At 45.1% G+C, this 13,671-nt stretch overlaps 2 protein-coding genes across 3 annotated transcripts in view; both read left to right on the top strand.

Moving 5' to 3' along the window:
- Positions 1 to 6: 6 nt before the first annotated feature.
- On the top strand, positions 7 to 13,281 carry ZC3H11A (zinc finger CCCH-type containing 11A). Of its 2 annotated transcripts, none has more exons than XM_017727246.1 (17): positions 7 to 392; positions 1,416 to 1,605; positions 1,818 to 1,937; positions 2,678 to 2,801; positions 3,132 to 3,329; positions 3,542 to 3,658; positions 4,124 to 4,204; positions 4,467 to 4,577; positions 4,903 to 4,965; positions 5,146 to 5,247; positions 5,462 to 5,527; positions 6,130 to 6,624; positions 7,894 to 7,967; positions 8,631 to 8,937; positions 9,618 to 9,769; positions 10,748 to 10,815; positions 12,118 to 13,281. In XM_017727246.1, exons 2-17 carry the CDS (start codon positions 1,552 to 1,554, stop codon positions 12,389 to 12,391), a joined length of 2,406 nt encoding a protein of 801 aa, XP_017582735.1. In that variant the 5' UTR covers positions 7 to 392; positions 1,416 to 1,551; the 3' UTR covers positions 12,392 to 13,281. The 2 variants fall into 2 exon arrangements, with proteins under 2 accessions (XP_017582735.1, XP_017582736.1); XM_017727247.1 differs by having other exon boundaries at positions 4,124 to 4,201.
- The window catches only part of SNRPE (small nuclear ribonucleoprotein polypeptide E), a 3,489-nt gene continuing 2,623 nt past the window's right edge, over positions 12,806 to 13,671 (top strand). The window contains exon 1 of the mRNA XM_008644799.2: positions 12,806 to 12,904. Within this exon, the coding sequence (XP_008643021.1) occupies positions 12,806 to 12,904 (99 nt within the window). The remainder of the gene's footprint in view (positions 12,905 to 13,671) is intronic.

Consider the following 13,671-nt stretch of genomic DNA (forward strand, 5'->3'; position numbering starts at 1 on the left):
AGATGGAGCCTCATTTTTGCAGCCACTTTGAATCCCGAGTTCATCTTTAAAAAAGGCGCTGGGGCTTTTTAAAAATTTTTTTTGTTGGTTCTTTTTTTATGGTTCTTTTTGGTTTTTATTTTTTTGGTTTTTTTTGGAAGAGCTAAAATATCCCTGGCTGTCTCCAGTGTGACAGTATTCCAATGGACTTGATTCCTCCATTAGTTTGTCAGATTGTTTTAAGAGCACCTCAGAGTTTGGAATTGTGGAATTGTTGGCTGAGAGGTTCCCTTGGAATTGTGAGGAGGAAAATTCTGTCTGCCCCTTTGTTATTCATTCACGGACTCCTTCGGCCTACAGGAGAAGGGAACTGCATGGCTGGGAAGATCAAAGCCTGTGCTGAACGTGGCCAGGTGGGTGAGCCCCAAAAATCCTCTGGGATTGGGAAAAAATCCGGGATGTAGCGCTTGGATTCCATGGAAATGATCAGTGAGCTGTTAAAATCGATTAATGGTGGTATTTCCAATTAATGTTGTTGAGATGTCATCAAAATGTGAAGGCTCGGTGTTGAGCTGTGATGTTATGATGTGATTATTATTAATACCTAACGATTAAAGTTTAATTTCAGATGGGAAATCATCGATTATATTAATCATAGAACATGGAATAATACATGATCATAATAAAATGTTGTCACGTCGTTGAGAACTCAGAATTACAATCAGGTTTTTTTTTTTTAGCCTTGGGTCACACCCTAAAATTAAAGTTGAATTTCAAATGGGAAATAATAGGTGGTAGTATAATATCATCATGTCGTTGATAACTCAGAATGACACCCCATTTTTGAAGAAATTGGGTCACTTTTGGGTCACACCATAAAGTTTAATTTCAAATGGGAGATAATACATTAATAATATAGTAGGAAATAATATGTGATAATAATAGAATGTTACCATATTATTGAGAACTCCAAATTACACCCAATTTTTGAAGAAATTGGGTTGCTTTTGGGTCACACCCTAAAATTAAAGTTTCATTTCAAGTAGGAAATAATAGATGATATTAATAATGCAAAATGTGAAATAATAGATGATAATAATCAAATATTACTGTATCATTGGTAACTCAGAATGACACCCAATTTTTGAAGAAGTGGCTCTATTTTGGGTCACACCCTAAGTTTTTTCTACCTCAAGACACACAACTGTTACTAAGGTCACGGCATCGAATTTGTGCAGACAAAATTCCTGCAGTTTTGGACAAATCTGACCAAAAATCTCTCTGCATTTCCCATTTTAAAAACAGAATTGCAGACAAATTCGGCTTCGTTTTTGTGCCCAGCTGATTTCCAGTCATTGCCTCCCTCCAAAGATGAATTTGATAAATAGGAAACAACTCTAAAACCAATCATTTTTATGAATGATCCCTTTCTTTAGGGTTACTTTTAAAAAGAAGCTTTCACTGCTAAACCAGGAGAAGCCTTTGAGTGCCAGGAAGCGAAGCCAATTCTTGCCCAGGCTGGAGGAAGACCCTGAGAGCAAAACCCTGAGCTTTTCCAAGGATTTCTGCAGCATGTCCAACCACGGAGACGACTGCTACTTCTTCTTCTATTCCACGTGCAACAAGGTGAGTCTGGATCGAATTCCCTTCGCAATTCTTTCATTCCCTTCTCCTCCTTCTCAAGCCAGGAGCGCCAAGAATGCGATGAAACAAATTCCTCTTAATTAATTCATTCATTAATTCATTAGTCCGCTCCCAGCTCTTAAAAAGGGGGATTTTTTTAAAGCTGTGTGCTTCTCCCATCCCTGGTTTTGTTGCTGATTTCCCGTGGATTTCAGGGAGACAGCTGTGCCTTCCGCCACTGTGAGGCCGCCCTGGGAAGCGAGACCGTCTGCACCCTGTGGCAGGAGGGGCGTTGCTTCAGGAATGTCTGCAGGTTCAGGCACATGGAAATCGATGTGAGTGTTCCCTAAAAAAATAACCTCTCCTCATCCCAAAACCTCGACAGCACTTCCCAGGGATTTTGGGAGGGGTGAGGAGGGGATAAATGTGCTTTTCCATCAGAGATTTAGAGGGATTTGGGTTGCTAGGAGGGAGGTGGAGGAGGGGAAAAAAAAAAATCCATTTTTAAGGTGTTTCCCGGCAGGAAATGTTGGTGTGAAGTGCTGTTATTCCCAAAATTTTTGCCAGAGCGACCACGTGGATCCCACTGCTTAAATGGGGTGGGAAACAGGTTATTCCTGAGAGCTGGAAAATGGCCCTGTCAGGGCTCTTCTGCCTTGAATTTCTCCACAAAACTTTATCATGACCTTTTGGAATTGTACAGAAAAAAGATGGGAGCTCTGAAAAGAAGCTCTGAAAGATAAATTCAGGTTGATTTCACCAGCAGTTGAAATCTGAACATGGAAATATTTCCCTGTGAATAATCCCATTCTTTTGGATTTTGCATTAATTTAATCCTGAATTTCTGTGTGACAGTCTCCTGTCTTCTCCACCTGAACAACAACAAAGCAAATCCAGATAATACCCAGTTTTTCCAGCCTAGAAAACCTCCTTTCTAAGCCCTAAAATACTTCCAGTGAGAAGCTGCCCTCTGCAATGACATTTCACCCCTTCCCTGTGGCCTGTTGGGAACCTGAGTCTGTTTGTAGATCCAAGGCAGAATTCCCTGAGCTTGGATTTGGGATTTTTCCCTCAGAAAAAGAGGAGTGAGATCGCTTGTTACTGGGAGAACCAGCCAGGAGGCTGCCAGAAGCACAACTGTGCTTTCCACCACACCAAGGGACGTTACGTGGACGGGCTCTTCCTACCCCCGAGCAAAAGTGAGTTTTTCACCTCTTTTCTCCTTGAAATCTTCATGAATTAATGGTGGATATTCCTTAAAATGATGTGGAGGCTCAAGGAACTGGTGGTTTCTGGCTGAAGGAGAGGTGTGCAGTCACGGGAATGGAGTGAAATTCGGAGTTTGGAATTTTTATGCCGCTCTGTGCTTTGTGATTTTTGCTTTTTAAAGTTCCTTTCCTCCTCTCTCCTTTGATCCCTTTCTGGCTGGGGAATAAGGAACCGGATCTGGGTGTGTTTTCTTATCAAATCTACAACGTTTGGGGTCAAAGTTTGGAATTTCTGAGTCAGGTTTGATTTTGCTGTTCCAGCCACTCTTCCAAGTCCCCCCGAGGCTGCAGAGGACGAGGTGAAAATGGTGCAGATGCAGCAGAACAAACTCTCTGTGCAGTCCAACCCTTCCCCACAGCTCAGGGGGGTGATGAAAGTGGAAAACTCCGAGAATGTCCCGAGTCCCACCCATCCCCCAGTCGTCATCAACGCTGCAGATGATGATGAAGATGATGATGGTGAGAAATCTTGAATTATTTAGAACGTTCCTGCTTTAAATCAAAACAGAAATCGCAAAATGTGTGGATTTTGCCGTGGTTTAAGCCACAGAGAAGAGCTCCTGAATGTTTTTATGGATTGAAATATTGGGTGAACCATCTGAAAATGAAAAATCTTGGCTAAATCCCTGCTCCAGAAGTGAACTAATTTGGAGTTTCATTTTCCCTTCCAGACCAGCTTTCTGAAGAAGGAGAAGAAACCAAAACCCCAGTCCAGCCACCAACCACGGAAACCCACAATGGGCTGAGGGTGATTTCCACCAGGAAATCCAATTCCAGTGCAAAGCAAGGTATTCCAAGAGCTGCAGGAGGAGGGATTGGGAGGAAGATTGGACAATGAAAAGCAAAATATTCCTAAAATACAACAGAACTCAGGAATGCTGAGTGGAATCCGGGAGTTCATTCCCACCTGATTGTGTTCCCCAAGCAGGGAAAATCCTTCTGGCTTGGTTTTGTGGGACAAAATAGAGTTTAAGTGGAGTTCAAAGAGTTTAAGTGGAGTTTAGATGTCTGCAGATGTCCCTTCAGGCACTGTGGAAATCCATATCCAAGTGATAAAGGAATCTTTAATCCCTCTCCATGAATTAGTGCTTAAAAGTGTGGATTTTCCCCTGGAGGTTGAAAAAAGGGTGTGAGTTTTCCAAAATCCCAACTGTTCTGGGGGTTTTTAAACTGCTGGGGAGTGTTGACAGGGTTTATCCCAAATACTTTGGGAAGAATTGACCTCAAGTTCCTGAATTACTCTCTGCTTCCAGATGACAACTTAAATTTCGGGATAAAAACCCTGGAAGAGATCAAACTGAAGAAACTCAAGGAAAAAGCCAAAAAACAAGGTGGTGAGTTAATATCCTTAATATCCCTCCTTTCTTATCTGTCTGCCTTCTGTTCATCCTTGGCTTTAATCCTGATTTTCCTTGGATAATTTGCAAGAGAAAGAATTTTTTTTGGCACTCTCGGGAGCTCCTGCAGGGACAGCCTTCCATGTTTTTTGAGGGGGGGGCTTACTCTGGCCTGTTTTCCCAGTCCTGCTTGGAATTCCAAGGGCAAATCCAAGGGAAATTGCTAAATATCCTGATTTTTCCATGTTTTTCCATGCAGAAGGTCCTTCAGGAGTGGCTGTGGATCCCCTCCAAGCCCGGAGCATTCCCGTGCCGGAGAAGGAAAACGTCCGGACCGTGCTGAGAACTGTGACCCTCTCCTCAAAGGAAGGTAATCCCAAATCCCAAAATTCCCATTCCACGGCTCCTAACCCAAATTATTGATCATTAGGATAATTCACACATGTGGTGCTGCCTTTTCCTGATTTGAATTTCCAAGGCTGTGGTTGTGTTGCAAAAGTTTGGAATTTGTAGGTGCTGGATTTGTTTGGAATTAAAGCTCAGGAAGTTTTATCACTGAAACCATTTCTCCTCCCAGTCCTTCTTTCAGTTCCTGTGGTTTGGCTGCCAGAAAATGTCATTTTTTGGGATAAGAGCTGGAATTGGGATGGTTTTCCTGATTTTCTGTGCACTGAAGAGATCCTTCTTTATTTTAGGGGAGGACCCTGTGATCCAGCTGAATCTTCCTGACAGACTGGGAAAAAGGAAAACCCTCATGGGTGAGAGCTTTTTGTGAAGTACTGACAGCAGAAACAGCAAATTCTCTTAGCAACCAAACACCACAAATATTTTAAAAATAAAATCGACCTGGGAGGATTCAGATTCCTGGGGGATTGTTCTTAAACCCTCCCACAGAAGAATAATTCTGAAAGAATTTCTCATTTTGTGTCTTTCTGAAGCTGGGAAAACTTTCCTTCCCCTGAGGAGGAACGTTGCTGACAGGCTGGGGAGGAAGGCAGAGCTGCAGGGAAATGCTGACAAGGCCCCAAAGAGAGGCACAGGTACCAAACACTCCTGGATTTCCCACCTGGAATTTCTCTCCAGGTTTTCTGTTGGGATTTTCTGTTCCTCCTTTCTCCTCACGGTTCTTTTTGCACCTTGGTTTGAGGGCTCATGGTCCCTCTGAATCCTGCTGAGGTTCTCTCCTGTCTCATTTCCCACACAAAATTGGGATTTCTGCCACTTTTTTAACTTTTCCTGGTTGGTTTTTTTTAGTTCAAGTCCTCAAGTCCCTGAAGGAGAGGCTGGGGCTGCCCTCTGAGCAGAGCAGCGCAGAGACAGGTAAAAATTGGATTTGGAATATTCCTTCCTTTTTTTGTTTTCTTCCCAACATGTCCCATGCAACCTTAAATTGTTAATTTTAAAGGATAACTGGCTCTGCTTTTCCAAATCCAAGTGGTTTAAAGGAGGGAGAGAACTTTATTGTTAAGGGAATTGGGATTGTTCATCCTGGAGAGGAGAAGTTTTGGGGTGATCTCATTGTGGCCTGAAGGGAGCCTGCAGGAAAGGTGGGGAGGGAATATTTCCAAGGCATGGAGTGCCAGGACAAGGGGAATGGCTTCACACTGATGGGGAATAGGTTTAGATGGGATATTGGGATGGAATTGTTCCCTGGGAGGGTGGGGAGGAGCTGGGATGGAATTCCCAGAGAAGCTGTGGCTGCCCCTGGATTCCTGGCAGTGTCCACGGCCGGGTTGGAGCGCCCTGGGATAGTGAAAGGTGTCCCTGGATGATCCTTAAGGTCCTTCCCACCCAAGGCTACACTGAGAGCCCTCAATCCCAAATTCCCTCAGTGCTGGGAGAAATTTTGGAGACTTTTCCCAAAATCCTTGGACTCCCTTTAACTGCCGCTTCTTGCCGGCTTTGATTTTTGCTGAATACAGACAAAGCTTCCAAACCCATCGAGGAGATCCGGGTGAAAACCCTGGAGGAAATCCGTCTGGAAAGAGCCAACCAGAGGCGAGGGGAACCCCCAGCCAAAATCCCAGGAGAAGGCAGGAAAACAGAAGATCCCAACCCCGGAGCCAGATCCTCCCCGGCCGTCCGCATCAAATCCCTGGCGGGAGCCCTGGCAGAGAAAAACCACAAGAGGCTGGGAGAAGAGAAGGAAAAACCCGAGGAATTCTCCAGCAAAGCCAAAGCTGAGGCTGATCCTGGGAAACAGAACATTCCTGCCCCAGCTGTGGTGGGAAGGGTGCAGCTGGCAGAGCCGGGAAGAGCCAAAGCGGCCGGAGAAGTGAGGATCAAAACCTTGGAGGAGATCAAGAGGGAGAAAGCCCTGAGGATGCAGCAGAGTGGGGAGAACGTTCCTGCTCCTCCTGCCCTGCCCGAGCCAGCCCTGAGGGGCAGGAAACTGCTCCGGGTCACCAAGGTCATAGGTGAGGAGGGAGCTGCTTCCCCTTGGCAGCAAATCCCAATTTACTCAGGAATCGCTTGGAGCTTTCCTTCCGCGGGCGCTTGAAAAGTTTCAGGCTCCAGAGTTGGAAGGATCATGAATTTTCCATGAATTTCCGTGTGTTTCCCACTGGAAAATTCATTCCTTGAGGAGCTTTCAGGCTCCAGATTTAAAAGGATCACGGGATTTTCCACGAATTCCATGAGTTTTGTGTGTTTCCCACTGGAAAATTGATTCCTTGAGGAGCTTTCAGGCTCCAGAGTGGAAGGATCACGGGATTCTCCATGAATTTCCATGTGTTTTCCACTGGAAAATTCATTCCTTGAGGAGCTTTCAGGCTCCAGATTTAAGAGGATCACGGGATTTTCCATGAATTCCATGAATTCTGTGTGTTTCCCACTGGAAAATTGATTCCTTGAGGAGCTTTCAGGCTCCAGATTTAAAAGGATCACGGGATTTTCCACGAATTCCATGAGTTTTGTATGTTTCCCACTGGAAAATTCATTCCTTGAGGGGGTTTCAGGTTCCAGAGTTGGAAGGATCATGAATTTTCCATGAATTTCCGTGTGTTTCCCACTGGAAAATTCATTCCTTGAGGGGGTTTCAGGTTCCAGAGTTGGAAGGATCATGAATTTTCCATGAATTTCCGTGTGTTTCCCACTGGAAAATTCATTCCTTGAGGGGGTTTCAGGTTCCAGAGTTGGAAGGATCATGAATTTTCCATGAATTTCCGTGTGTTTCCCACTGGAAAATTCATTCCTTGAGGGGGTTTCAGGTTCCAGAGTTGGAAGGATCATGAATTTTCCATGAATTTCCGTGTGTTTCCCACTGGAAAATTCATTCCTTGAGGAGCTTTCAGGCTCCAGATTTAAGAGGATCACGGGATTTTCCATGAATTCCATGAATTTTGTGTGTTTTCCACTGGAAAATTCACTCCTTAAGAAGTTTCATAGTGTCATTCCCACCTTGCTTTTTTCTGGCCTGGCTTTGTGGGGTCTTCCCTGTGCTGGAATCCATTCCATTCCTCTTTGGAATATTTTTTGGGAAGGGTTTCTCAACGCCTGACCACGAGGGCATTAAAAATCTCATTGTTAAGATGCTTGAATCCATGGAAAAAGAGATGATGGCGCTGAGGCAGAGAGAAAATCCTGCAGGAATTGCTTCCTGTTATTAAAAATAGGGAAATAAAACCCCCCCAAGGTGATTTATTTCTACTCTGGACCAATTTTTTTATGTTTTCCTTGGTTTAAAGCACCTGGAAGAGAAGAAAAAATGATTGTGGAGCTGAACAAACCTTCCCCCAAAGGAGTCTCTGCACCTGCTGAGGTGAGTCTGAACAGGTTTAGAATAAAACCCTCAAATTCTGATCAATTTGGGCATAAAATGACACATTTCCCAAATAATTTTGGCACGTTTTGTTTCCTATTCTTTACTTTTTCCCACTTTTCCTCATTTGGGAATTCATTAAATGCTGTCAGTTTGATCAGTAAAATTCCCAGAAAACACGTCCCCCCCTTAGAATTAATTAAGTACTTAATTTGAACTCATTAATCTGATTATACCTGACAATGAATAAGAACCACAGGTGGGGAAAATATTTTTGCTTTCAGTGATTTTTTCCCTGGCAAACTTTTAAAATCCCCAACTGAATATTTTAATCCCAAAAATTGGAATTTTAGAGGAAATCAGGCTCTGGGGGGGAGGAGGAGCTTGGATGACTTTACATTCCCTAAAATCACTGGATAGGCTCCAGCCAGAGCCTCCTGCTCCATTAAAACTTGGGGTTTTTTTTGGGAATTGCAGTTTTAAAACTGCATTTTCATGGCAGGGATCTCATTTTATGCCAAAAAAAGACTGAATTTCCACCGTGCCCCGTGGAGCCATTTTGGAGGGATTGCCCCTCAAAATTCCTTAATGAATCCACAGATTTTTATCCCTAGATTTTTATCCTAATAACCCTCCTGGGATCTTTTTTTCCCCCCTTCTCAGAATGCAGGGAATTCTGGAGTTCAGGTGAAGAGCCTGGAGGAAATCATGTGGGAGAAGCGTCAGCTGAAGCAGCGCCAGGAGGAGAAACTCCAGAAAGGAGCTGGGCCAATTCCAGCTGAAAAACCCGAAAAAAACAAGGAGAAAACTCCAGGATCAGGGAGCCCCGAATCTGCTGTGGGATCAGCTCATCAGCTGGGCAGGAGGAAAGTGGTGAAATTCCAGGAGGACGGGGTGGGAAACCCGGAGAAGGATCCTGCGGCGTCTCCAGGGAAAAAGGGAGCTCAGGTGCTGGAGAGGAAAGCTAAAAGTAGGTGTTGGGTGTTCCCTTAGGGAATGTTCTGGGAAAAGGGCTTGGGATTTTTGGTGGGAAAACTCAGGGTGAGGTCATTCCCAGCCTGGAATGCCAGGGAATGTGGGCAGCAGGGGAGGGGAGGGGGAAGATGTGGAATGCTGGAGCTCCTACCGGATAAGGAGGGTTGGGAATATCTGGAGCAAATCCAGAGAAGGAATTTGCTGAAGGGACTGGAGCTCATTCCCTGTGGAGACAGGGTGGGAATGTTGGGAATGTTCAGGCTGGGGAAGAGAAGGATCCAGGGAGACTTCAGAGCTTTTTCCAGGAGATAAAGAAGCTCCAGGAGAGCTGGAGAGGGATTTGGGATGGAGGGACAGGACACAGGGAATGGCTTCCCACTGCCAGAGGGCAGGGCTGGGTGGGATATTGGGATGCAATTCCTCCCTGTGGTGCTGGGGAGGGAATGGGATGGAATTCCCAGAGAATCCATGGCTGCCCCATCCCTGGGAGTGCCCAAGGCCAGGCTGGAGCAGCCTGGGATAGGGAAAAGCATCCCTGGAACACACAGGATGACCCTGGATGATCCTTAAAAGTCCCTCCCACCCCAAACCATCCTGGAATTCTGGGATTCTGAAGCAATCCCGATTTGTTTTTTCACCCCGAGCTGGATCATTCCTCTCTTCCCTTCATTCCAGCCAAATCCAAGGTGTGCCTGAAGCCTCTGGATGGCAAAGCCTCCCCCAAGCAGCCCCTGAAGAGGAAGGGTCCCGAGGGCCACCCCCCGGCCGTGGTGGCAGTGAAACCCCTCAGTGCCACCAGCGGGGACACCAAGGAGCCCTCAGCCAAGGTAAAGCCAAATTCCTGGAAAAAGCCTGGAAAAAACCTGGAAAAAACCTGGAAAACTGGAACCTCCCCAGCTCTCTGGTGCCTTTTAACCCCCCCCCGAAGTGTCAGGGGAGCAGCACATTCCTACTTTGGAAGCATCTCCTTCATTATTCCCTGCTGGGATTTGTGAAGGATTTCATCCCTTAAAAGGGAAAAAATTCCTTAAAAAAAAAGAAAAAAGGCAGAAAATTCCTCATTTCAGGAATACCCTGGGTTCACTATTTTGGTGAAGCAGCAAAGGAAGAATCTCCTAAAATACTGCATTTTTATGTGGTGACTTTTTGGGGTTTATTTTCAGGGACTTTGGGGTTTCTTCTCCGTGACTTTTTTTCAGGGACTTTGAGGTTTCTTCTCAGGGATTTTTTTAGGATTTCTTCCCAGTGACTTTTTGGGGTTTGGTGACTTTTTGGGAGTTGTTTTCAGGGACTTTGGGGTTTCTTTTCGGTGACTCTGAGGTTTCTTTTCAGTACCTTTGGGGTTTATTTTCAGTCACTTTTTGGGAGCTTTTTTCAGGGGCTTTGGGGTTTCTTCTCAGTGGCTTTTTGGGGTTCTTTTCAGTGACTTTGTCAGTTTTTTCCGGTGACTTTTTTGGGGCTTTTTTCAGGGACTTGGAGGTTTCTTTTCAGAGATTTTTTTAGGATTTCTTCCCAGTGACTTTTTGGGGTTTGGTGACTTTTTGGGGGTTGTTTTCAGGGACTTTGGAATTTCTTTTCAGTGACTCTGAGGTTTCTTTTTGGTGCCTTTGGGGTTTATTTTTGGTACCTTTGGGGCTTTTTTCAGTGACTTTGAGGTTTCTTTTCAGGGATTTTTTTAGGATTTCTTCCCAGTGACTTTTTAGGGTTTGGTGACTTTTTGGGGGTTGTTTTCATTGCCTTTAGGGTTTCTTTTATATATTTATAAAAATTATCCTGCTTTTCCTTCTCCTCCTCTTCCTTCCCAGGCCGTGGCTCCGGCTGCTCCAGAGGACAACCCGGCCTCCATCCCTCGGAGAGAAAATTCCCAGAGCAGGTAACAGCAATCCCAGCTTGTCCTTGTCCTTCCTGATCCCTGGGATCGGATGTGGGGTCGTCCACGTGTGGAAAATCAGAATTTTAAGGAAATTGGTGCCAAAATCCAACAAAACAACAACAAAAGAATTGTTGGAACGAATTCCTGGAGCAGCAGAACTTGTTAAGGGATTTTCTGAAAATGCTGTGCTTGGGCACAGCTTTTGAGTGGCTTTTTGGGATTTCTTTCCAGTCTTTTGGGGTTTTTTTTTCAGGGACTTAAGTGGCTTTTTGGGGTTTTTTTTTCACTGACTTCAAGGTTTATTTTCAGAGATTTTTTTAGGATTTCTTCCCAGTGACTTTTTGGGGTTTGTTTTCAGTGCCTTTGGGGTTTCTTTTCAATGACTTTGGGGTTTCTTTCCAGTGACTTTTTTGGGGTTTTTCTCAGTGACTTTTTGGGGTTCTTTCCAGTGACTTTGCAGTTTCTTTTTAGTGACTTTTTGGAGGTTTTTTTCAGTGACTTTGGAGTTTTTCTGGTGACTTTTTGGGGTGTTTTTCAGGGACTGGGGTTTATTTTCAGTGGCTTTTTGGGGGTTGTTTTCAGTGACTTTGGGGTTTCTTCTCAGTGGCTTTTTGGGGTTTCTTTTCAATGACTTTGGGGTTTCTTCTCAGTGGCTTTTTGGGGTTTTTTTTCAGCACCTTTGGGGTTTCTTTTCAGTAACTTAGTTGTTTTTTTCCAGTGACTTTTTTGGGGTTTCTTTTCAGAGCCTTTGGGGTTTCTTTTCAGAGCCTTTGGGGTTTCTTTTCAGAGCCTTTGGGGTTTCTTTTCAGAGCCTTTGGGGTTTCTTTTCAGCGCCTTTGGGGTTTCTTTTCAGTAACTTAGTTGTTTTTTCCAGTGACTTTTTTGGGGTTTCTTTTCAGAGCCTTTGGGGTTTCTTTTCAGCGACTTTGGGGTTTCTTTCCAGCGACTTTGGGGTTTCTTTCCAGTGACTTTTCGGTGTTTTTTTCCAGTGATTTTGGGGTTCCTCTTCAGCACCTTTTTGGAGTTCCAGTGCCTTCTTTGAATCTCTTTTAAATGACTTCCTGGGATTTTTTTTTTTCCAGTGACTTTTTGGGTTTTCTTCTCACCCCTTCTCCCCTCAACTTCCACCTCTATTTCCTCATACCCAAACCCCCAACTGCTCCAGCTCATCCTAAACTTCCCAAACCCTAATCCCAACCTCCCAAATTCCCTCCATCACCACCCCCCATGGGAACATTCACCTGGTAAACCCCACCTAAGGAACATCCCACGCTGATTTTCCCCTTTCCTTGTTTCTCCCAGCCCCGAGCTGCACGTGGGGAGCCAGGCAGATTCCCTGGCGCAGTCAGAGGTGTCCGGCTCCTCCTCCTCCTCCTCCTCCTCCCTGGAAGTTCCGGTGAAGCTGCGGCGCCTCAGCTCCGCCAGCTCCTCCAAACCCCCCCTGTCCGTGGAGGACGACTTTGAGAAGCTCATCTGGGAGATCTCAGGAGGAAAACTGGAAGCAGAAATCGACCTGGATCCAGGGAAAGATGAGGATGATCTCCTGCTGGAACTCTCGGAGATGATTGACAGCTGAGATGGGCAGGGTTGGGTTGGTTTTTTTTTTAAAAAAAAAAAAAACCAAAAAAAAGACACACCACCAAAAAAAAAAAAAAGGAAAATTCCTTCCCCCACATCCTGTAAATGTTGTTGGATCCGTGGAGGAGATGCTTTTCCTGGCTCGAAGCACAGTTGGATTGTTAGGAATAGGCAGAATGTGCACTCAGTTATCCCGAAATTCCGGGCCCAGCTGATCCCGAGGCTGTGCTGGCAGCTCCTCCCACACAGCAGAGGACAAAGCACTTGGAATTCTCTTGGGAGGACACAGATCCCATCTCCAGAGCCATCCCAGGATGGGATCGAAGCTCCCCCTCATCCCCCTGCTGGGATTCCCTGGACAGTGAATCCCCAAAAAAGCCTGGAGTTACTATGTCAACTCTGGAATTGACGGATGGACGCTGCCTTTGGACTCGGAATCGAGGGCAATTCGGGAGAGCCGGGCTGGGAGAGGGAGCAGCTGAGCCAGGATTTTGGACCAAACACTGCCAGGGTGAGCCTGACTTGGAATTTCCAGGGGGAATTTTTCCTCATGGCCACCGGGGATCCTGGGATGGGCAACCAAAATTCCCTTGGCTGCCTGCAGGAATTTGGGAAAGCCAGGATTGCTTCAAGTGCCTCTGGTTCCGAGGATCCCTCCCCTGCTGAAGGACTGCAATGAGCCTCCCCCATCCAGCTGGAATCATTTTGGGAGGGAGGAAAAGCACCTGGAAGGTTCTGCCCCCCCCTCCCCAGCTGTTTCCCTCTTTTCCAGCCCGCTGGAGATGGGATTTGATGGAATCCCCGTGGGGTTTTTTTTGTGTAAATATTTTATTCTTCCATTTTATATTTGTATGATTGTATTTAAGGGATTAAAGGTAGGCTGCTCACGCTCGTGTCTGTGCAGATCCCTCTGCTTTGCCGTGCTTTGTTTAAGGAATGGGATTCAACAGAGTGTTAATTACCAATTAATGAGGCCCAGCAGGAGCGGTGCAGTTGTCCCTCTGTGCTGGACAAGAGCAAGAAAAAAAATGTACTAACAACCTAAAATAATAACAAACCCCCCCTTATAATAGCAAGAAAAAAAACATACTAACACCCTAAAATAATAGCAGAACCCCCCTAATAAGAGCAAGAAAAAAAATGTACTAACAACCTAAAATAATAACAAAACCTCCCCTAATAATAGCAAGAAAAAAACCGTACTAAAAACCAAAAAAACTCCAAAAAATAACAATAAAAAAACCTTTTAAAAACAAAAACCCTCCTGCTGCCCTCACA

Source organism: Corvus brachyrhynchos, unplaced genomic scaffold, assembly GCF_000691975.1.
Source record: "Corvus brachyrhynchos isolate BGI_N302 unplaced genomic scaffold, ASM69197v1 scaffold72, whole genome shotgun sequence".
Taxonomy (NCBI): Eukaryota; Metazoa; Chordata; class Aves; order Passeriformes; family Corvidae; genus Corvus; species Corvus brachyrhynchos.

Excerpts from the sequence above, each read along its gene's own strand:
- ZC3H11A (XM_017727246.1), top strand. The coding sequence starts at position 1,552 with ATGTCCAACCACGGAGACGACTGCTACTTCTTCTTCTATTCCACGTGC. Across the intron at positions 5,248-5,461 it reads GGCCCCAAAGAGAGGCACAG|TTCAAGTCCTCAAGTCCCTG; the intron begins GTACCAAACACT and ends GGTTTTTTTTAG. Across the intron at positions 7,968-8,630 it reads GAGTCTCTGCACCTGCTGAG|AATGCAGGGAATTCTGGAGT; the intron begins GTGAGTCTGAAC and ends CCCCCTTCTCAG.